Genomic DNA, 24,272 nt, shown 5'->3' on the forward strand with positions numbered 1-24,272 from the left:
TGTTAATGTCACAAGGAGCATTAAAGAGAAATAAACTGATGTGCATGCAAATGTGCGTATGGGTAATGCTGACAAGTGGAATCAAACCCGGGACCTCTGGAGTTTAGTGCATGAGTCTCTTGTAAGACCAACTAAGCAGGTTCTTTACCAGGCTACTTGTTAGCACGTGGTTGTCAACAGTAATGGCCAGCATCATTTCGAATGCTCTCCCAGTGCCAAAATCTATTGTTGAGGAGCAGCAGCAAGAGGAGAGTAGACAGAGCCTGATCTAATTTGACCTCATTCCAGGGCACTCTCCAAACAATGTCACATTTCTGGATGAAAATAGTTTAAGCTTTAACGGCTTCTCTCAGAAAAGCGGAGAAATACACCGATGGTGAAGGCCTGAAGTTCATGTTCCATTGACATTAACAGTAATTGAAAGTCCGTAGGGACACTAGCTTGTTACCAACAATACATGTATATTGCTCTTGAAATAATAGGGAGCACAATTAAGATAATAAATCAGTCAGGATAGACCCAAGGAGGCAGAGGGACTTTCGTTACTTTCAAAGGCTTCATTGTTGCTTTTCACAAAGAGTTTTCGGTAAGCTTGCAACCTTCCCTTTGGATTTAGATTCAGGTATTTGTGAGATGAAAGTTTCGCTGTCTCCGTGCGTTGTGACAAAATCTACCCACACTTCAGCATGGGGGCCTTCCTGAGTTCACACTCACATACTTTTACAGCAGTTTGGTACAAATACAAGATACTAAAATAAACCCAGCAACCAGCAGCATCATTGCCAGTGTTTGGGTTTTTTTCAGAGTAAATATATGTACTAGATGCGGCACGTTCCAGGAAGTGGCATAGGGAATGTAGTGGGGTAGACTGACCCCGAGGGGGAGGAGCCCCTCTCTGGGCCCCACCGGGCCACAGGGAAGCTTGTGCAAAGTCGACCTGTTCCAAGGCTAAACAGAAGATGTCAGACTCCTAGATGGGGTTATCAATGTGACACCTGTCATGGTTCTCCCCCATGCATTATGAAATTGGCTTAGGAATATAAATATGCGTAACTGAAGAGGTGTTGGACAAAATATCTCACACAACCGATCAATTTTAATATTAGTATCTGCTGGGTCTCTATATCCTATTTTGGTGCATGTATCATTCTTGTACATAAAGTTAGAAATAGGAAGTATGAGGTTGTTTATTATCAGAGAGGTCACCGTATTAGTCTGGATCTGCAAAAGATACAAGGAGTCCTGTAGCACCTTATAGACTAACAGATGTACTGGAGCATAAGCTTTCGTGGGCAAAGACCCACTTCGTCAGATGCATGTAGTGGAAATTTCCAGAAGGCAAGTATAAAGGATTCTGGCCTGCATATTTATACCTGCCTCTGGAAATTTCCACTACATGCATCTGACGAAGTGGGTCTTTGCCCACGAAAGCTTATGCTCCAGTACATCTGTTAGTTTATAAGGTGCTACAGGACTCCTTGTCGAGGTGGTTTATGGTTTTAAATGTGCTAATAAGAGCCCTTACTGATGTCCCGGAAGCCTTAACGACTGGGTCATCAACTTAACAACTTGTAAGCAGCCTTGTTTGTCCTATAAGTCCAAAGGTGATTGAACTATTAAGATGTGACCACACCACCTGGTACTGGGATTCTATTTTGCCCAGGTAATTTCCCTGGAAGGGGACTGGAGAACCAAGGATTCCTGCCCTAGGGGAAAGACGATTTAAGCCTGGGGACGTTATTAGGATTTTGCTTTTGTTTTTTTGTATTCTAGTGTGCCAGGGAAGTGGTTCTGCATTGCTCTTCAGAGGGGTGGTTACCCCAGCTCTGCGCCCTGTCTGGGAGAGACCAGAGGATCTGGCCCAGTAGGACAGGGTGGGGAGGTGCCCCAGACAGCAAGAGGCCTGTGTAAGTGGCATGATCGGCCCTCCAGGGAACAATCCCGGGGGGTTCTGTGATTGCAGCCATCATGTAAGAGGGGGGAGATCAAAGGAGCAGAGTTGTTAAATGTGGTCACGTTGGCTTTTTAAGGGAAGAGATATTGAAAAGGGCAGGATATGCAGACTGTGACGTGCACGGAAACAGGCCAGGATTGCTCCTCTCTTGGGTGAGAACAGCAGCAGCAGCTGTGAGGCTAGAACTGAAGAGCAAACTCTCCGTTTTTAATATCAACCCATGTGCAAGATTTATCTGGAACAAGGGACCAAAGAAGGCCCAAATGGGCAAGAGATCTTTCTGCAGACTCTGTTTCATGGCCAAACACGCTCTGCTCTGCACCCAGCCATCAGTAAAATTAGCTGAGAAGGATCTGAACTAGCTATTTGCTCAGGTTTGTCTGGGAAAACTAGCATGAAGCACCAATTCCTGAGCTTAGTCTCTGCTACAGCTGTGTTGGAGCATGGTGGAGTTTGGAGAGTAAAATGTTCCCTTCCCTGCGGGATAGGTTCAGCTTGGGGTGTAAGATAGGAGAGACTCTGATGGCAGGTAACACTGAGGTTAAAGATTTTATCTTTGAGTTTGTGACACCCTAGTAGACAGGTCATAGCTTGGGGGTGCAGATGGGTGTTTTCTCATTGGCTTTACGGGGACCAGGATTTGGACCATCACATGGATATTCTAAATCTGGAGAAAGTCCTATAGCGAAGGAGGAGCAGCATGGATTCCTGAGAGCCTCATTACATTTACACACAGGGACGTGGAAGCAGAATTAGGCTCAGAATTTGCAACCTTTTAAGGAGGACTATCCCCAAAAAGGAGACAAGTCCCCTGGCTCCAGAAGCATTTAAAAATAAGCATCATGGTTGTACAGATGTCCCAGAGGTTATTGCCACATAGGCAAAGAGTGAAAACCCCTTTGTCAATACTCTAATTTTAAACTGTTTCTTACTTCGTCAGTTCCCAATTTCGACCTGTGTTTGTGGCTGAGAGCTCTCCGGTTTGCCCCGGGGGGTGACACGCACAGCCCGTCTTCTCCCTGCAGGCTTGACCATCACGAGAGGAGCCACCCTGTGGTTAGTTCACAGACCAGTTGCCAAGGCACCGTGCTTGAGAGTGCACGGCAGAGCTCTAGGCTCTGCGGAGCCAGCAAAGCTTGTGCCCTGCAAAGAGCCAATAGAGCTTGTGCCCTGCAAAGAGCTTCTGCAGAGCAGCTCTCCCTGTGAGTGCTTCACCCTCCCCACTGGGGCGTGTGCCACGTCCCTCATGGACGTGGGGAGCCGGGCACCTGCATGCAGGGGAGAATCGGCTCCCTGAAGTATCAGTTTCCCCACCATGGAGGAAGCACAATTCCCATGACTGATCGGCTCGCCTCAGCTCAGCTCTCAGGGTGATTCTTCATGAGCGTCTCTGGCTATCTGGAAGGTTCAGTTTTCCAGTGTGTGGCAGCAGGAGCCCCAGGGAGCAAAGTTCATATTCTTGCCAGCCAACGCAGTGTTGGCATCTGGGTGCGTGAAAGTCATTCCCCTGCTACAGGAATTCCTGGTGCCCAGAACTGGAGAGGTAGGTCCAGTGTGTTACATTTTGCTTTTGAAGGTCACTGGCAGAACAGCCGTGTTGTTTCTCATTAAAGCTGTCAGGCTTTGGCCGTCTTGGCCCCGGGGATTTCTGGGCCGAGAAGGAGACGTAGATGAAACAGCTCCTTTCATTACTCCCAATCCAGCAGCTCTGGGTGTAGCAGGTCATTGCTTGTTCATTTGTTTTACTTAGAAATGTTTCTCCAATTTACCTTTCTCCTTTTCTTTGTTAAATTGCAGTGTTCAGAAAAGAGGGAAAACTGCTAAGGTTTGCCAAACGGTCTCAGCTACAAGGAGATCCTGTCTTGCCTTAACTTGTGCATAACTCTTTTTAGCATGAGAAATTGTGTGTGCAGCAAGAGAGAAGTGTCTCTTCTTTCATATGCAGCTGCTGTGCAGGCACCTATCCAGGGCGAGGGATGTCGAAAGGGCAAAGTGGGGACTGACTACAATAATGCTGACACTAGAATTTATGTACTGTAGTCAAAGCACTATAAAGATCTCAATCCGTGAATCCTTGCACACCGGTACGATTTATTGTCCACCTCCTACAGATAGGGAAATTGAATCACAACGTGGTTAGGTGACTTGACTATGTTGACGCAGTTAGGAGCCGAACTCAATTATTCCTGGGTTGCACATGTTGTGCACCAGATTACATTTGTTAGCTGGAGTCACCCAATGAGTCTGTGTCAAACAGCCTTAGCATTTCTAAAATCTATAGACAATCATTTCCTAACTCCAAAAGCTTTTCGTCCACCACCGGGAAGTCTGTCTTGGACACTTTCTTAACACATTCAGAAGGCTTGGTCTTGGTGGGTTCTCCATCACTGATAAATCTTAAATTAAAATTAGGGTTTTTCTAAAAGAGACATGCCTAGGAATTATTTTGGGGAAGTTCTGTGTTCTGTGCTGTATAGACGAGAGGATCATAATGATCCTGTCTCATTTTGGAATCCACTAGGGTACGTCTAAACTACATGGCTCCGTCGACGGAGCCATGTAGATTTGTTTATTTGGCAAAGGGAAATGAAGCCGCAATTTAAATAATCGCGGCTTCATTTAAATTTACATGGCTGCTGCGCTAAGCCAAGAAACAGCTGATCAGCTGTTTGTCGGCTCAGCGTGCTAGTCTGGACTCTCCCCTGTCGAAATGAAAGCCTTTTACCGACATCCCCCATAAACCTCATCCTACGAGGCATAAGTGGGATGTCGATAAAAGGCTTTCAGGTCGGCGCGGAGCGTCCAGACTAGCGCGCTGAGCTGACAAACAGCTGATCAGCTGTTTGTCGGCTCAGCGCGGCAGCCATGTAAATTTAAATGAAGCCGCGATTATTTAAATGTAAAAATGTAATAAGAAAAGCAAAAAAAGATTTTGAGGAACAGTTAGCCAAAAACTCAAAAAGAAATAACAAAATGTCTTTTAAGTACATTAGAAGCAGGAAGCCTGCTAAAAAACCTGTGGGTCCCCTAGACGATCGAGCTATAAAAGGAGCAATCAAGGACGATAAAGCCATTGCGGAGAAACTAAATGATTTCTTTGCTTCAGTCTTCACGGCTGAGGACGTTGGGGAGATTCCCGAATCTGCACCGTCCTTTGTGGGTGATGAATCTGAGGAACTGTCCCAGATTCAAGTATCATTAGAGGAGGTTTTGGAACAAATAGAAAAACTTAATGTTAACAAATCTCCGGGACTGGATGGCATTCATCCAAGGGTTCTAAAAGAACTCAAATGGGAAATTGCTGAGCTATTATCTGTGGTTTGTAACTATCCTTTAAATCAGCTTCCGTACCTAATGACTGGAAGGTAGCCAACGTGACACCAATATTTAAAAAGGGCTCTAGAGGCGATCCTGGCAATTACAGACCGATAAGTCTAACTTCAGTACCTGGCAAATTAGTCGAAACAATAGTAAAGAATAAAATTGTGAAGCATGTAGAAGAACATAATTTGTTGGACAAAAGTCAACATGGTTTCTGTAAAGGGAAATCCTGTCTTACTAATCTATTAGAGTTCTTTGAAGGGGTTAACAAGCATGCGGATAAGGGGGATCCAGTAGATATAGTATACTTGGATTTTCAGAAAGCCTTTGACAAGGTCCCTCACCAAAGGCTCTTGTGTAAATTACATGGCCATGGGATAAGAGGGAAGGTCCTTTCTTGGATTGCGAACTGGTTAAAAGACAGGAAACAAAGGGTAGGAATAAATGGTAAATTTTCAGATTGGAGAGGGGTAACTAGTGGTGTCCCCCAAGGGTCAGTCCTGGGACCAATCCTTTTCAACTTATTCATAAATGATCTGGAGAAAGGGGTAAGCAGTGAGGTAGTAAAGTTTTCGGATGATACCAAACTGTTTAGGATAGTCAAGACAGAAGCAGACTGTGAGGGACTCCAAGAAGATCTCACCAAACTCAGTGATTGGGCAGCAAAATGGCAAATGAAATTTAATGTGGATAAGTGTAAAGTAATGCACATTGGGAAAAATAACCCCAACTATATGTACAGTATGATGGGGGCTAATTTGTCTACGACAAATCAGGAAAGGGATCTTGGAGTTATCGTGGACAGTTCTCTGAAAACTTCCACGCAGTGTGCAGTGGTGGTCAAAAAGGCAAATAGGATGCTAGGTATTATTAGGAAAGGGATAGAAAATAAGACACAGAATATCTTACTGCCCCTGTATAAAACTATGGTACGCCCACATCTTGAATACTGTGTACAGCTGTGGTCTCCTCACCTCAAAAAAGATACTTTGGCCTTGGAAAGGGTTCAGAAAAGGGCAACTAAAATGATTAGGGGTTTGGAATGGGTCCCATATGAGGAGAGGTTAAAGCGACTGGGACTTTTCAGTTTAGAAAAGAGGAGACTGAGGGGGATATGATAGAGGTCTATAAAATCATGAGTGGTGTGGAGAGGGCTGATAAAGAAAAGTTATTTATTAGTTCCCTAAATAGAAGGACTAGAGGTCACCAAATGAAATTAATGGGTAGCAGGTTTAAAACGAATAAAAGAAAGTTCTTCTTCACACAGCGTGTAGTCAACCTGTTGAACTCCTTGCCAGAGGAGGCGGTGAAGGCTAGGACTATAATAGAGGTTAAAGAGAAGCTAGATAATTTCATGGAGGTTAGGTCCATAAAAGGCTATTAGCCAGGGGATAAAATGGTGTCCTTGGCCTCTGTTTTTCAGAGGCTGGAGAGAGATGGCAGGAGACAAATCGCTTGATCATTGTCTTCGGTCCACCCTCTCTGGGGCACCTGGTGCTGGCCACTGTCGGTAGACAGGATACTGGGCTAGAAGGACCTTTGGTCTGACCCAGTACACCCGTTCTTATGTTCTTATGTTCCTTTGCCTATCTGTCTAATCTACATGCCTCCATCGATGGAGGCATGTAGTCTAGACACACCCCTAATGTATAAATCTATTAACCCTTTAAGTGCATTAGGAACAAAAGGAAGCCTGATGGCACGACTCCGTTACGATGCGGCAATGTTAGAACTGTCAGTAATCATTCACAAGAGGCAGGCGTGCTCAGTAAATATTTCATTTGGCCTTTGGGAAGACTGTTGTGTGGGGATGATGATGGGCTGGAAAGTATTTCATCATCAAGAATAACGCCGTCTGAAGTTATACAGCCCCTCCGGTGCTACAGTGCTACTTGGTTTTTAAAGCATCTTTTCTAGTTAGACATTTTTAAATAGTCGGGTCTGGATAACTTGGGTGCCCTGTGGACTATTAATATTGATGTTCAATAAGCTTGAAACACTGGGGAAGTCCCGAAGAACTAACATTGTGCCAGGATTTAATAGGACTAAACTGGACAACCCAGGAGATGATTAGCATACCACAGGTAATGGAATGGCTGATATGGGACTCAAATTGAAGGAAGGTAATATCGTTTACGCCAGTCAATATAGGTATATGGCGGAGCTAGGGAACCTCCAGACCGTGGGCCACATCCAGCTGGCTGCTTCATTTCATCTGTCCTGCAGCAAATCTCCACATTGCGGACTGGAAACCCTCAGCAATAAAATGCAAAATAGCTCCCATCCCAGGTCCCTCCCAGTGTCCAAGACAAAAATATTTCCTGGCTGAACAAGCAGCAAAACTACGCGGCCTGAAACTAGCTTTGTCGTTAATTTCCTGGGGCCTGCTTGCTGCTCTGACTCCAACATAATCTCACCTGTGCTATTGCACGCTCTCAAAATACAAGCCTGTTGCTGAACTGTGATTTATAACGCCAGCCTCAGGAGGATGAATCTGATTTTACGCTGCAGTTTTGACTCCTGTTTGTCCTTTTTGTGCTATGTTAAATAATCATGTTAAAAATACATGAAATTATAATAATGCATTTAATAATCAGAAGTTTTGCTCCGGTATCACCTTTGCTGTATTAAAGACATTCAAAGAGGGTAGGTAGATAGATAATGATTACCTATCTATCTAGACAGGTATTTTATCTAATCTAATCTAATCTAATCTAATCTAATCGCTTCTATGTCCTTTATTGCCAAAGTACTTGAACTCTTACATAGCAGATCTCTGCAGTTGCAGAGTTTCTTAGCTCTTTTCATTGGAGCAAATTGTCTTCCAACAGCATTGCATTAAGTGGAGGTTTTTTCCCATTTGAAGAGAGTTCCTTTAGTACTGAGACTATTAATAAAAATGTCTAGTGCATAGCACTTGGTTGGATCACTAAAGAAGTACTCAGACACAGAGAGACAACTGACTTTGAGGACAACTTTTGGGGCTACAGCTGAAGAATCAGTAGATTTTTTTCTGGATGTGGACTCTTGTCCCAGAGCTGGTAGTCTAATACGTGTGCCTGGTTTTGCCTTTGAACTGTGACTCAGGGCTTTTTATTTTGCAGGAACTATTAAAGAGATGTGGAAAATCAGAGGTCCAGATTTAGTTCCCATTTTATTTAAACCTCCAGCTTCAGATAAATGGTTCTGGTTTCTGGTGGAGAGCCACAAGAATTTGGTTGCAAACTGTCAGGAGTCGCCAAGGAATACCCACCTACCATTGCTCTCCTTCAGTTTGGAGGAATCTCCCACTGCATCTTTGAGCACAGAACTGACTCATGCACGTCGTGAGGAAGAAAGGGGGCACTTCGGAGCATCGCCTGTACTCACTGCTGTCGTATCTGAATGTCTTCATGCCTGTTTACGTTCTGAAACTTGGTGGCGGGAGAAAAACTGTCCATCTGGGCCTCAAGTTTGATTCAAAACACTTCCTTCTCCTGAGGAAATTTGTTCTGCTCAGTGGCATTTTGAGTTCTTTGCAGAGCGCGGTGCAGCAGAGACGCTGTCAGCTAGTGTCATATCATCACCTTTCTTAACACGTACCCTTTCCAACACCTCCAACTTGCAGATTTCAAGTCTGCAGCGTGGCAGGGAAAGATAACTAGCAGGGCTATGTGCAAGCAGGATGGTGTGTCTAATCACTTTGCTCTTGGCAGGTTATTCCAGTGATCAATACACATGTTAATGCAGGAAGTAGCACAGATAAAGTGGGTTGCCACATCTTCCCCCCTACCCCATACAGTAAATGACAGGCTTACTAAATACCTGCACAGATTTGGGATCCGGCCTGAGCTCTGACAATCCGAGCTGGACCATCTGAGCTGCAGTTCATTTATGTGAGGGCTCGTTATTGATCTAGAATGGGAAGTTATGTCATAAAGGTGAGGGATGTTTTATACCAAGATGGAGCTTTGGTTGCCTTTTAATGGTGATGTGTTGAAGTCACGTGACACACAGCACTCTGTGTCCTCTGGAGAAGAACACTTGAAGTGATTTACTACATTTTGTCTTTTAATCTTTAGAACAATAGTCTATCTGTGCTGCATATAAACTTAGGCACCTGCAGAGGATAGTTACGTCCAGCTAGCCTGCATGAAGCATGCAACGAAACAGAGCAAACAAGAGAAGCTGTGTTGTTGTAATAATAATGCTTTGCACTCACAGCCCTTTCCATGGGACAGTGACTGAGTGTTCCAAATAACAAGTTTTATAATGGATAGAACAGTCTGTATTCGGGGTCAGGCTGAGACCTCCATGGGGGCAGACTCACCCATCTCGCTGACTGCTGGGTTGTTACTTTCTTCCTCTTAAGCCTCAGGTGCTAGGCGCTGTCAGAGACAGGCTGCTGGTTTTGGGTTTGATCCGGGCTGGCGGGGTGTGTGCTCCTAACGGGACCAAACCTCGCCACGCCCAGCTGAGGTTGGTAGGAACCAGTGTCCCCGTTTGGAGCTGAGGCACAGAGCCTTTGTGTTCCCCGGGCGCATGTGGTAGAGCTGGGGGATAGCGTAGAACTCCAAGTGGGCAGTCCCAGTCTTTGACCACACCAGCTGTCTGGCTGCATCACCTCTCTGCAGTGGGATGTGACGCTGGCCAAGCCCCTGAGGGTGTGTCTAGACTACAGAGTTTTTTCGAAAAAAACTTCCCCTGCGTCTAGACAGCTGCCGTGTTCTTTCGAAAGTAAATTGAAAGAACGAGGCAGTTTTTTAGACTGCAGAAAACCACGTTTTACGAGGAAGAACGCCTTTTTCGAAAAAAGGTGCTATGTAATGCAACCTGTGCTTTTTCGAAAGAGAGCGTCCAGACTGCCTGGGTGCTCTCTTTCGAAAAAGCAGTTTGTGGTTTTGAAAGTACTGGCTGTGATCTAGATGCTCTTTTTCGAAAGAGGCTTTTTCAAACATATCTTTCAAAAAAGCCTCTTTTGAAAGAGGCCTGCAGTTTAGACGTAGCCTCAGGGTTGGATCCCATGTGAAACAGAGTTTGGTGACTTCAGGCTTCACTGCATCCACCCGTAAGCCTCTCTGGCCTAGCTGTGAAATGGGAATATTTTCCTCCTGATCAGGGAGATGTGAGGGTCAAATAATTACTTAATACCAGAGCATCGTGACAATACAGGGCCTGATTCTCTTTGCTTTGTACCACTTTGCTGGTGCAAGGGGCCTGTCAAGGCAGTTCCCCGCTCTGGCACTTCGAGTGCTGAAGGTGGGGGGCTGCAAATACTCTGCCACTAAAGGCTTCTGCTTAAAAACTCCCTAAGTCACAGATTCCCACCCTCCACCACCCAAATGCAAAAACCCCTTTGAGAGCCCAGGAAGATGCACTTGGGAATTTCTTCCTGTGGGGTATCCCCAAGCTATTTAACCCTCCCTCGGGAAAGAGCTAGTAAAAAACAACCTGGACTTGCTTAATAGCCGACCTTTCAGTCTCAGGCTTGTGGACGCAGGAATCAGGACGTGATTTTAAAAAGGAGAATTTATTAACAAAACAAAGAGGACATACTTGGTACAGCATTACTTGGCTGCTAGATGTTCTAGAGGAACTGAAAAAAGGCTGATTAAAATCAGAGAATTGCTTCCCTGGAATTCAGTTTAAAAGTTACATTGGATGGGGGTGAACGGGGTGGGGAGAAATAGTTTCAGCACAAAAGAGTGCAGCAAACCCCGATATAAAGAAAATAACCAGATCACGTGGAACTAAACATTCCCAGTTCTACTTACATCTCTGTTGTTCCAAGGTTTAGGCCTTCCCTACGCATGGATATCGCTGCAAATTCCATGCCTTGTCCTGGCTTCACTCATCTTTTCCAGCTCTTCCTCTGATCACACAAAAGACGCAGCAGGAGAGTCCTGCTTCAATTAAAAAAACCTCACACTCTCTTTTCATTGGCTGTCTTGGCTCCCTGCCAATGCTTCCTGGAGACTCCCCAGGACCTACTGTCTCTGGGTTTAATCCTGACAGGCAATTTAATTAACTGGATGACAGGATGTCCAGAAAAGAGTGGTACCCCTCCCATTAATCGCAGGGTCTGATTATGGTTGTGCATTACACTGACACTCAGTGGCTGTCCCCTTTCATTCTGCCAGTGCAGTACAAAGCACCCATTCCACACAGTGTAATTGAGATTAAGGCCCATTCAGTATGATGGACTGTGTCCAAATGCAAAGTCACTGTCAATGCTTCCTGCCCATTTCAGGCGTGATCCAAAGCCCATTGAAATCAGCGAGAGCCTTTGCATCTGGGGCCTTACTAGACGCAGGGTGAGGCCCCACATTTCCAATTGTGCAAATCTCTTCTGAGTGAAACACAAAGAAGAGTTCATAGGCGATTCCTGCAAGTTTGAGGGAGAAACTTGGTGGGACCAGTGATATTTGGGACTGACTTACAGCTCAATCCTTTAAAATGTAAATGGATTTGCTCTGTCATTTTTAAATTACTTAATCACTTGTCTTGACTTTTAATCTTTGATAATACAGACATTTGGATTCTTCTCTCGCTCTAACCACACTGGTTTTAGACAAATTTGAGGCGTCAGGGAAAATCCATTTTCTCAAATCTTTATAAGGGGAAAATACGTGACACTATTTATCTTCACTGATTTGTTCCATCTTTTTATTTGTTTATTTTAATTTATTACATGAGCCTGCTTAAAATGCACAGTCACATTCACACACACAAATTTAGCTCCATATTCGCACCATGGAAAAACAGTTTCATCACACTTTAATGGTAATTTAATTTTTTTAAAATGGCAAATCTGTGATCTAAAATGATAGTATAGCAGTGTAGTTGTTCTGCAGGAGACTAAAAAATGGAGATGCAGAGCAAACTTGTTTGCATAATAATACCCACTGTGCATGTCTGGATTTTGTATGCATGTCTGTTAGCTGCAGATCAGTGGATCCCAAACTTTTCAGCTCATGCCCCTTTTCGATTTTTGAAAAACCCTCACGGCCCCCCGCAAAATAGCAGCAAAATTTGTTGAGCAAAAACAAACAAAAAAAGGAACTGACCGAGGCAGCAAAATTTGAGGGGGGGAGGGGCTGGGTCGCTTCGCACCTCCTCTGGAATTTCTTCAACCCCCCCCCCAGGGGGCACAGCCCCTAGTTTGGGAACCCATGCCTTAGATCATCAGGAAGACAAGGACTCATATTCTGAGTAAGTGATGCTCTAAAATATCGTCCGCAGCAACTTAGGGCTCTTGCTGTGGAAGTTTTTAATCCCTTTTTATATTTAAAATCATGGGATTTGCTGATATGAGAAGTACATTTCCTTTTCCTTTTCAGCTGTCTGGAGCACGGGGTGCAACTTTCATTTACCAGCTTTCTCCGATGAGCTGTTGAGCCCAGAAAAAGAATCATCCCATGTAGGCACTTCCAAGTGTTTTCTGTCCCTTCTGCACAAAAATCAAGCCCCGTGGAAACTCTCCTCCCGCGTGAACAATTTGGGAATGCTAGGTGCTTGTTCAGCAGAACCTGGGCCTATGTTCTTTGCGCTGGATTAACACATGCTTTCAAGGAGACGCATATTTGATGTGTGACTTTGCCAAAAGAAGTTGATAATGAAGGCGATTTAGTAAAGCGCTACACGAAGTGTGTTCTCTGGCAGACATGAGAGGCCACTTCCTTCTTCGGGGTTCTGCCAGCTATAAAAATCAATGTGGGAAGGAGTCTTGTCTTTAGCAGAACTGGGCGCTCCCAGAGGCAAACTGGGAGGGTGGTTGGTACTGGCCACACCTAGAAGCAGAAAACAAATATGGTTTGAATGGAAGTAATGTCTTTGATCAATGCAAGAATTAGCCTGAAACTGACCCTCGACGCAATTTAAAGTAATTGTTACATCCCGTTTTTTTTTTCCTCTTTGTCTTAGTGGCCCTTTTCTTGTAATGGAAACTCTGAAATAACCAGGTCTGGAGTTGAACTGCTCTCAGCCTATTTCCCTGTGTTGTTTCTTTTGGCCATTAAAAACTGGAATATTTGTGCTGCTAAGTACTTGCCATCGGCAAGTGGAAAGTGGCAAGGTGATAGGGAACAGCCAGCATGGATTTGTAAAGAACAAATCATGTCAAACCAATCTGATAGCTTTCTTTAATAGGATAACGAGTCTTGTGGATAAGGGAGAAGCAGTGGATGTGGTATACTTAGACTTTAGTAAGGCATTTGATATGGTCTCGCATGATATTCTTATCAATAAACTAGGTAAATACAACTTAGATGGGGCTACTATAAGGTGGGTGCATAACTGGCTGGATAACCGTACTCAGAGAGTAGTTATAATGGTTCACAATCTTGCTGGAAAGGTATAACAAGTGGGGTTCCGCAGGGGTCTGTTTTGGGACCGGCTCTGTTCAATATCTTCATCAATGATTTAGATATTGGTATAGAAAGTACGCTTATTAAGTTTGCAGATGATACCAAGCTGGGAGGGGTTGTGACTAATCTAGAGGATAGGGTCATAATTCAAAATGACCTGGATAAATTGGAGAAATGGTCTGAGGTAAATAGGATGAAGTTTAATAAAGACAAATGCAAAGTGCTCCACTTAGGAAGGAACAATCAGTTTCATACATATGGAATGGGAAGGAGTATGGCAGAAAGGGATCTAGGGGTTATAGTGGACCACAAGTTGAATATGAGTCAGCAGTGTGATGCTGTTGCAAAGAAAGCAAACATGATTCTGGGATGCATTAACAGGTGTGTTGTGAGCAAGACACGAGAAGTCATTCTTCTGCTCTACTCTGCGCTGGTTAGGCCTCAATTGGAGTATTGTGTTCAGTTCTGGGCACTGCATTTCAAGAAAGATGTGGAGAAATTGGAGAGGGTCCAGAGAAGAGCAACGAGAATGATTAAAGGTCTAGAGAACATGACCTATGAGGGAAGACTGAAGGAATTGGGTTTGTTTAGTTTAGAAAAGATAAGATTGAGGGGGGGACATGATAGCAGTTTTCAGGTATCTAAAAGTGTGTCTTAAGGAGGAGGAAGAAAACTTGTTCATCTTGGCCTCTGGGGATAGAACAAGAAGCCATGGGCTTAAACTGCAGCAAGGGAGGTTGAGGTTGGACATTAGGAAAAAGTTCCTAACTGTCAGGGTAGTCAAACACTGGAATAAATTGCCCAGGGATGTTGTGGAATCTCCATCTGTGGAGAGATTTAAGAGTGGGTTAGATAAGTGTCTATCAGGGATGGTCTAGACCGTATTTGGTCCTGCCAAGAGGGCAGGGGACTGGACTCGATGACCCCTTGAGGTCCCTTCCAGTCCTAGTATTCTATGATTGATTTGGTACATATGACCGAATGTTGATGCTATGCTAAGCCCACACTGGCACTTTACTATGCTGCAACTTTCTGGCGCAGCGGTGTGAAAAGACCTCCTCCTCCCTGAGCACAGCAAGTTACAGCACTCTGAAGCTCTGGGAGACATGTTCCTAGCTCTCTGGGCTCCTCCCCTCGTGGAGGTGGTTAACCGTCTGACTTTCGGCATGTGCCCAACGTAGTACTGCCAGAAGATTTCCCGGGTGTTGCTTGGGTCCTGAACGAATTAAGTTTTGTCTTTCTTCTTTGAAATCATTGAAAGCTCTGGGGTGGGGCTGGGGAGGAGGGGTTCAGTGTGCAGGCTGCCCTGGGGAGAGTGGACTAGACCTGCTGAATTGAACGCCAGGAGATGGATCTTCTGCACATAAGTATAGACGTGGCCTGAGACTACCACAAAAAAAAAAAAAAGAGTGAGAATCAGGGTTCTATGCTAGCCCAGACCAAGGTACATCCCGTCTCTGGCAGTGGCCAGTGCCAGGTACTTCAGAGGAAAACACAAAAGCTCCATAATTCACAATTACCTGATACTTTGCCTCAGAGGAAGCTTCCCCCTAACCCTCTGCAGTTATCGGTTGACTTATTTCCTGAAGCATTCATTAGGTTTTGTATCCCTTTCATGTTTGTATCCTATTTTAAACACAGCAACTGTGGCTGCTCCGGTTGTTCATACAAATGTCTAATCCTTTGTTATTAAATCTCTCCGGGGATGGACATCTTTCTTTGCCTCTAAGCATTTGCATTGCCATTCTCTTACCTTTCCCCACTTCTGTTCTTTCTTCATGGCACTGAGACAAGCAGGGCTGAATGCGTCCTTCGAGGTGAGGTTGTACCATTTCTTTCTTTCTCTGATGGCTTTACACAATTTCCAGGATTGAATTCTGTTTCTCAGCCACAGTGAAAGCCCTTGAAATGTTCTCTGAGTGTAGGAATTACTCACTAAGGGTACGTCTACACCTGCACCCTAGTTCCAACTAAGGATGCAAATGTAGGCGACCAAAATTGCTAATGAAGCAGAGATTTAAAAATCCCACGCTTCATTAGCATAATCTCGCCGGTGTGCTATTCCGATCGCCAGCTGATTCGAACCAGGAAGTGCGCTCCAGGCCGCATTAGTTCGAATCAAGCCCTTTGGTTCAAACTAACGTTACTCCTCATTCCTCAACTTACTCCAAAATGAAGAGTAACATTAGTTCAAACCAAGGGGTTTGATTCGAATTAACGCGGCCTGGAGCGCACTTCCTGGTTCAAATCAGCTGGCGATGGGAATAGTGTGCGGGTGAGATTATGCTAATGAAGCGTGGGATATTTAAATCCCCACTTCATTAGCAATTTCAGTCGCCTACATTTGCATCCCCAGTTTGAATTAGGGTGCAAGTGTAGATGTACCCTAAGGATTTCTCTCTCTTGTCCCATGATTGAGACGTACCAAGAGGACTCTAACCCTCATTCAAGCTCTGGTTCTCTGGTGTACAATAAGAATGTTTTGATTGTTGCCTCACCAGTTTTTGCTCTTTGTTCACAGAGTCGGAAACATGCAAGCAAAGTGCGACTTTACTACATGCTACACCCTATAGATGGAGGCTGCCCAGCCAAGAAGCTCCGATCAGAAAATGTGAGTGTTTGAGCCCTATTTGGCATGGCTTTGTGAATCTATGAACCTGTGCAAAGGTATTTTACTCCTTTCTCTGATAATCATATACCCAGAGGTAACAGCTCAGCTACCTCAAACGTTAAGTTACTGAAAACAAATTTCAGTAAATGATACAGAAAATATGACATGCATCAGCAACACTAATTGAATTTTGGTTTTTACTTGCCTCTTTTTTTGGAAAAGACAAAACCATCAGTATCCTCATGACACAAATCCAGTATTCATGCAGTCCATTCAGAGCCAGACCAAACGGTCTGAAATACCTTTTGTTTATTGACTGATGAACTGCAGTGGAAACGACTGAAAGGATAATCATGACTATGTGGTTGATTGCACTTTCAGTCTAGTATCCCTTGACTGTGGGGGTGGGGTGCTTTCATTGTGATGGTTAAAGTTCTGTAACTTCTATTGGACGTCTGCATTGAAGTCAGGCCAAGTTCCATATATTCAGATATTTGAACAAACTTTCTTACCCAAGGGGGTGGAGAGAAAGCATCACGGAGAGAATGAAAACGTTAGAGAGGCAGCCAGAGAGAGATTCCCGGGGAGAGTAACTGGTGAAAGGAAAATGGGGAAGAAAGAAAGAGACGACAGTGAGCAACTTCCATTCCAGTGTGTTTGTCCTGTAACCTTTATTCCACTCTCCCTTATGGCCTTTGCATATGTCAGCTTCCTGGCAATTCTTTGCTTACTTGGCTGTGACAGCTGCTCTCTTTGCCCATCTCAAGATCCTTTCACTTACGTCCATTTTGTGTTGTCCTCACTGATCTCTCTCTTTCTAGTGTAGAGCACTTGGCACAACTAGTTCAGCCTGGGAGATTTACTATTCCTCGGAGTTAGCACTATGGACATCACACTGAGAGTCTTCCCTCCTGGGAAACAATCCCGTTCTGCAGAGCTCTTCTTTGTTCAAAGCTTAGCGCTGGCAACAAACTTTGCTGGGCCCTGACTCTGTGTGTGTGTGTGTGTGTGTGTGTGTGTGTGTGTGTGTGTGTGTGTGTGTGTGTGTGTGTGTGTGTGTGGCGGGAAGGGAAGGGAGGGGGCTTCAGCTCTGGGGCCCTGGAAGGGGCAGGGCTTTGGGGAGAAGGGGTGGGGCTAGGATCAGCCAGCCCACAGCACCCCGCAGACCTTGCTGCACAGCGCTCTAGCAGCAATTTAAAGGGGACAGGGCTCTGCCTACTGCTATGGTAGTGGCGGCAAGGGCCTGGAGCTCTGGGCCCTTTTAAATCGCCAGGACCTGGGGCAACTGCCCCTGTTGACAGCCTTGGCAAACCTCCTTCCTGGGGTCTCTCACTTCATCCATTGGTGGCTCCATCCTGCTCTCTAGTTCCAGCCGAACCCTTCCCAGAATGTTGACCCTATCACCAGTGATCCAGCATCCACACACTCGCCCTTTTCATTTTGGAGCCCATTTGACTTCCTGTTGCTCCTGCTCAGTGCAAACCTGCTTGAGTTTGCTTGGACAGCATGTGCCTGCCCTCGCGCTACCCGCCCATGAGTCTGTGCTGCTGCTATGGAATAAATCATCCCCCGCCCCCGCTGCTCACGAGGTGGTCTCCGTAGGAATTCTCTGGCTTGTCCAAGCTCAGTGTGTCCCAGCACCGCAGAACCGGTTTCAGTCTGTTGTGGGTGTCTGCGCCCCGGCCTTCCAAGGTGGAAGAGACGTTACTTATCCCTGCTCAGATGTGACCCAGTCCCGGTGTTCATGCAGAGCCAGCAAAGTTGAGCTATTTAGACTGTCTCTTGAAGGCAGCATGATAAGCTCATTGCCACGTGCCGGTCACAGAGGTACCCCACTCATTCCAGCTTGTCGGTACGGTTATTGGAGCTGCTGCCCAGCGACTTTAAGGAATATTCCGGGAGTATGGTGCTGCTGGAGCCCAGTTATGTTTCTCTGAAAAGACATGTCACCAAAAAGAGCACCGTGGTCTCCTGGCAGAGAAAACCGTGCGTATGTGACTCTAGAGCAGTGGGGGGCAACCTGTTGTTTGCGGGCCATGTGCAGCCCACCCGGGTTCTAGGTGTGGCCCGTGAGATGTTGTGTTACCGTTGCCCATTGCGGGGCTCATTCCTGCCAGCGCAGTTTGTTCCCCAACTGGTATTACTGAAGTGACGTGCACATAAAGCAAGGGCAGGTGAAACGAGGTGCGTGCTGATTGCTCCGGACTAGGAGATCTGTGTTCTCAGGCCTGACAACAAGGGGGTAGCGATTCTAAAGGTCATGGGGCTCTGGGCCCTTTAAATCACCACTGGAATGCTGCACGGCGCACTCTGGGCCGCTCTGAGAGCCGGGCGGGAGGGTGTTGTGCTTTGGCGGGGCAGAGGGCTGGTGTAGCATGCTCGCTGCTCTGGCCCCACCCCTCCTGCCTCAGCCCCTGCCTCTTCCAGGGGCAGAGAGCCACCTCCCCATCTTGCCCAGGGGTCTAGTGTGGCTGTGGGTTCCCCTGCGTGTGCTCCCCTGCAGCCAATCAAAGTGCGGCTACGGTTCAGTCGGCACCCCCTGCAAATCCTAGGTGAGCAAAACTACCCTGTCCTGGAAGACCCTCTTGGTTACGACACTCTTGCAGCCCTTGAGATACAAGAGGGCCTCTCGTGTGGGCTGCTCACTTGCCTAGGTTGCCCATCGCCACGTATCCTACCTCTTGAATATTTTTAACTCTAAAACTAAATGAAGGGTTGAAGGAAGCCAAGCCTGTTTCAGCTCCACATTTCGGATGATGCGTCTCTCCAGCTGTACATTATCAACATCATTTTCCAGCCGACCTTTAAATGACACGGAGGATCATATTTACCATTATCTGATGCTGATGAAAAAATGCTCCATTCTTTAAATAGCTATTAAGCCTCCATCTTACAAAGCACTGAATTTACCCAACCCGATTATTAGGCAGCCTTTTATTGTTTTAATACTTTTTTGTAAAACAAACCTGGTGTCTTTGGCATACTGAGCGGTTGTTGACCTTTTCTTTTAAATGTGCACTTAACATTTCAGCCAAAAGTAATTTGAGAAGGTCTCAGGTGGGACCAGGTCACAGTTTGAGAAGGTCATGGGCTCTGAAATGAGCACTCATGACTTCAGACCTTAGACTTGACAAAAGGAGGTTTCATCAGGATTTCTCCATCACCACTGAATAGAGAATGAACCCGGCTTAAGACTGACAGAGTTTGTGCCTTTTTTCTGTGCACTTTGGGGCAGAGGGGTTGGGACAGGGAGAAATCGAGTCGTAGTTTCTTCCTAGTCCCATTTGTATTCTTAGGTGCTATTACAACGCAGAGCAGCCCTAGTCAGCGACTGCACTTATTGAAGGGGAGGGGAGATGCGATGGAGCCATGGCTTGCCTGAGGGAACATAAGTAAAAGGATATCAAAACATATGCCTTGTGAGGAATGCTACAGACAGTTAAACAAAGGTGCCGATACCATTGCCTAAAGGGCGCAGACGTCTTTGTTTCAAAGCTCCTGTGCTGCATCACAGATCACTTATCCCTACAGATGTTGTAACGTTCCAGCAAAGCTTTAGCGCAGGCTTTCGTTTGCACGTGGGGCGTGATTACACCAACAGGAAAGGAAAATGCTCCGTTTTCACACCTCCGTATGCCGCTGTCATTGGGAGGACTGGGCCTGGCTGGGTTGTAGCAGAGCTCAGGCTGAGGCACCTGGGGCCATGGAGAAGAACCAGCTTCCTTAAGATGAGCTGGGGGGCGGTTGCCGGGGCAAGGGCAGGGCTGACAGCCAGTGATGCGTGGGGGCGCAGAACGCTGTGGGCAGCCCCTGGCAGCAGGCCTGAGTGCAGGGATGTGGGAACCAGACTCCACAGGGAAGGGGCAGGGCTTGGAGGCCGGTTCCCAGGGCAGGAGTAGGGCTCTCTGGTGAGGAGGCCTGTGGAGTGGGGCGGTGCAGAGCGGCCTCATTCAGGGACCTGCGGGGGCCGTGGGAGAAGAGGCGCTGTGGGAAAGACGTGAATCTGGGGACTCTCAGGCACATGGGTTTGAGAGCGAGGCCCAGAGCAGGGGCCAGGAGCGGCACCAGGCTGGAGACAGGCTGGAAACGAAGTCCCTGCAGAGGATGGGGAATCCTGCTGTACCGTAGGGCTCAGGGAAGACTGGCGTTATCACAAGGGCTCTGGGCACTTGACTCAGTCGTGTCCACGGGTGAGGTTTCAAGCGGACACAGACGATGTTCCTTGTTATGAGTGACCGGGGGGGAAACGGGGACAGACATACTGGTGGTGCCACGGCCTGCCCTGGGGTCCCTGCCACCGTTCCATTGCTGCAACTTCGCCAGCTAGATCTGGGGCTGCTCTCTTTTGGTAACTGGACCCACTTCAGAAGGGGCCTGTCCTTGCCGCTGGGCCTTCCCTTTCTCCACGAGGATCTGGTGGTTGGTCTGACCTGTGGCCTGGAAGTTGGACCTAGTGGTTCAGCCATAGCAAAGTCCTGGGTCCAAGACACTCTCTCACTCAGCTGTTCCAGGATCGGCACGCGCGTTCAGTCTCGCTGCATTGTGCGTGTTGGCCCTGCCAGCAGGTGGGGCGATGGGTGGGAGACAGTTCCCAGCTGTTTCAGTTGAGAGACTTACGATGGAGACTGGGGAGGTGACTGAAAGTGGGGAAACTGGCAGTCCAGGCTGAAGAGAGAGATGTGACCCAAACGCTGGGCACCGGATTGAAACGGGTGAGTTCCTGGTTCCACCTTTCCTGGCTAGAGATCCAGGAATAATCCGCACAAGCTCCATCTCTCTTCCCCTTTCAGAACCCTGGACAGTGACAACGCCCATTCCTTTCCGTGTGCTCTCCAGTGTCTGCCCAGGCCAGCTTGAAAGAGAGGCTTGGGACCCCAAGCCTGTCATGTCTGTGACTGGAGCAACAGCAGGGATCCAAGCTCTGAGTCTAGAGGCAAGCTCTTCTACTGTCGGAGCTGGGCAAGTCGGGTTATTTCACTTTGTGGCCTGTGGCCCTTAATTTAAGATTGTTTATTCAAAGGAATGTTCAGGATGTCAGAGATTCTGAGGCCCAGCAGATAGAAATCGCCCTAAGGCAGCTCTGGCGTTCTCCTTTCAAAGAGGATAAAAGCCTAGGCTGAAATGAAGCCCTGTCCAAACCTAACATGTACCATGATGGAAAATAGTTTTTTAACTGCAGCATTTTTTTGGCACCCAGAAATGAACTCCTGTTCAAGACACGTCTCATTGCTTTGGTGCTGTGTTTTGTATTGTTGTATTTCAGGGGCCGTATTATCTTTTATTCTTAGTAAAACCCAGAAATAGAGACAGGCGGTTCACAGTGATTGACAAAGGCTTTTTGCCTTTCTTTCACATTGCTGTAAGGGACAGCCAGCAAAGAACTGCAGCTGCATCGTCTCTTGGAAGGACTGTGCCATTTAGCAACTTGTTAACAGGCATCTGAATAACTAAAGTTCATTCTGTTGGATGTACAAGATTCATTTTGAAGTTTATAACGTTATTAAAAGAAGCCCTATGAATTAGCAGCATGGCTAGGCATGAATACCAAATCACAGGAAGATGAATGGCCTTGTCATTGGGGAAAGTGTAACAGAATGAAATCGCAAGTAATCTTCCAGGGGTTAGAAATAAAATACATTCTGCTCTCAATTTATGCAAGGGTGATAGGGCTCCTGCGTGGAGACAAAGCGCTTTGTGATGAGTTCTTTTCTGGCGGGATTATTTCATCTCTGGGCTGGCAAAACCAATTTGGATTTTGTGAACAGCAAAGCGCGGCCCCTCTGGAACGGGGGACGTCTTCAGGGTCAGGAGCTGAAGGTCACATGTTAAACTCTGCTCATCATGTCACAGTTTTGCAGGTGGACTCTTCCCCATCAGGGCTTGTGCGCAGTCACGCTTGGGCACACCCCGATTTTGATGTTTTTAAACCAAAGATTGGAAATATTCCTTTCCAGATGGCTCAGACATCCAGTGCTGCAATGGGTAGGTAACTGTTCAGCTCCCAGTCAGGGCATTTGCTTTTTGCTTTGTGTTTTTACCTCCGTGGGGATCGTGGAGATGGCCCTGCGCACTGATGGTGCTTCACACAGGGCCAGTGGCAATACAGACTCCACCCCCACTGGGCCCCACCCAGAGCTGCAAGCAGCCAGGGTTTTATCACCATACGTACAATATATAAGGTTTTTCTTGAAGCCCCAGCTCCTGGAAATGTAATTGTGTGTTTAATGGGGTGGGGTAGGTCCAAAGACCCTCTGCTGGAGGCCTCAGGGTTCTGCCACACTCGTCCCAGGTCAGAAGCAGTGGAGAGGTCCTCCGAGCAGGCTAGAGCCGCTGCAGGGGAAGCACTCAGTCAGGGCTCTGGGGGGCCATATAAAAGGGTCTGCAGAGCAAAGCAGCAGTTCGCACCTGTGTGGAGTTGGAGACGAAAGGACTGCATGTCTGGCTGAGGGGGCTGCGGCACAATGGACCGATAGTGGGGCAGGGGACAAGCGAAGTGCAAAGCTCCTGGCAGACTGCAGGAGCTGAGTAGAGCCTGAGCCTGGGGAAGGCTGCAGGAAGAGTGTCTCCAGGAATGTCCTGTGATGAGATGTACCAACCGTGCACTGGCCCTGCAAGGGTTAACCTTGATTAGCTGGCTGAGGGAGCCCCGCCCCCACAGCCCTGTTGGGCATGCTCCAGCTGGAGGCCAGCTATAAAGGCGGGTGGGGCAGCTCAGTGTGGGGTGATGGCTGACGAGGAAGGAGAAGCGCCAGTGCACCCCGACGCTGCCGCCAGTCAGCAGGGAACTGCAGTGGAAGCCCCCGGGCCGGGGGAAAGGGATGGAGAAGACTATGGAGGAAAGACTGGGTGTGGAGTTGCACCCTGGGAGCTCAGTGTGTTTCTGTGGGATTCCCTCCTGAGCTAGTGGTGGTCCACTCCACTGCTTACAGGGTCTTGGGCTGGGACGTGGTGGAGAGGGTGACCCCAGGTTCCCCTACCCCCCTCACCAACCTCACGAGGGGCTCTACCTGCCCCGATGCTATTGACTCTGGCTATTAGGCCATGCTGCCCTGCGGGAAGGGAACACTACTATCGACTTTGACCATTAGGCCTGATCACCCTGTGGAGAGGGTGTTAGTAGGACGCTGGCTGTTAGGCCCGACTGCCTTGAGGAGCACGGGTGTTACTAGTGACGGTGGCTGTTAGGACATGTGTGGGGTTGAGTACAGAGAGAGGCCTCAGAAGCCTGATGCCCCCTTCCCAATGAGGGGAACAGGCAGGCTCACCTCACAACAGTTCCCAGAGCAGGGCTGGACAAGTTTAAGAAGCGCAGGCACCCAACAAGAGGGAGCACTTGTGCGAGGTGGGTACTGATCCCTTCGCAGTGAGATTCAGGTAAAGTAAGCTTCTAGTCTTCATGAGTGTGGAAAAAAGCTGGGATATGTGACCTGAGGGCACCCAAAGGGTTCAGAACTGAGAAGCCAAGAAACCCTCAAAGGTTGCTAAATCTTAGGATCTTTAAGCCAGTTTCATGATTTGGGGCTCCAACTACTGATTTTTGAACAGTGGGGGTTGGCCATAGTGCAACACTCCAAACTCTGCGTCTGCCAGAAAAGCTCCAATGACTGTGCCCTCACAGGAATCCATGTTTTAAAACCACTTCACAAAGAAGTATGGCTGCCTAGAAGGAAGACACTTCCTACTGTCCAGGCTGGCATGACAGAGCAAGGCCTTTCAGAACTGCTATTGGCTCTAAGCGGCCACCCATAATGGGAGATGTAGTTGACTTTGAGGAGAGAGATACGCAGAAGAAACTGAAGTAAAGAGCATGCTAATGTAGTGCTGAATCTGCCAGCCAGAGTCAAACAGTTGAAGCTATGGGCTCTCTAAAACCAGTGATGCGGAGAATGGTGAAATAAGGAACAAGGGGAGAATGAAACACAGGCTTGGAGAACTTGGAGGAAGCAGTAGTCTCTGTTAGCGCAGAGCGGTGTTAAGGAGACTTTCACCAGAGAGCAGCTGATGAAAGGGCAAACGGCAAGACCCAAAGAGGTCTTTCTCC

The 24,272-nt window shown here is 47.1% G+C and overlaps 1 protein-coding gene across 4 annotated transcripts in view; it reads left to right on the forward strand.

Moving 5' to 3' along the window:
- ZMAT4 (zinc finger matrin-type 4) overlaps positions 1–24,272 on the forward strand; it is a 200,875-nt gene that overhangs the window by 104,373 nt on the left and 72,230 nt on the right. For all 4 annotated transcript variants that reach the window (XM_089773817.1, XM_089773815.1, XM_089773816.1 and 1 more), the window contains one exon: positions 16,142–16,231. In XM_089773817.1, coding sequence (XP_089629943.1) covers positions 16,142–16,231 — 90 coding nt within the window. The remainder of the gene's footprint in view (positions 1–16,141; positions 16,232–24,272) is intronic.

The sequence above is a fragment of the Pelodiscus sinensis genome, chromosome 28 (assembly GCF_052426305.1).
Source record: "Pelodiscus sinensis isolate ZL-2025 chromosome 28, ASM5242630v1, whole genome shotgun sequence".
NCBI classification, from domain to species: Eukaryota; Metazoa; Chordata; order Testudines; family Trionychidae; genus Pelodiscus; species Pelodiscus sinensis.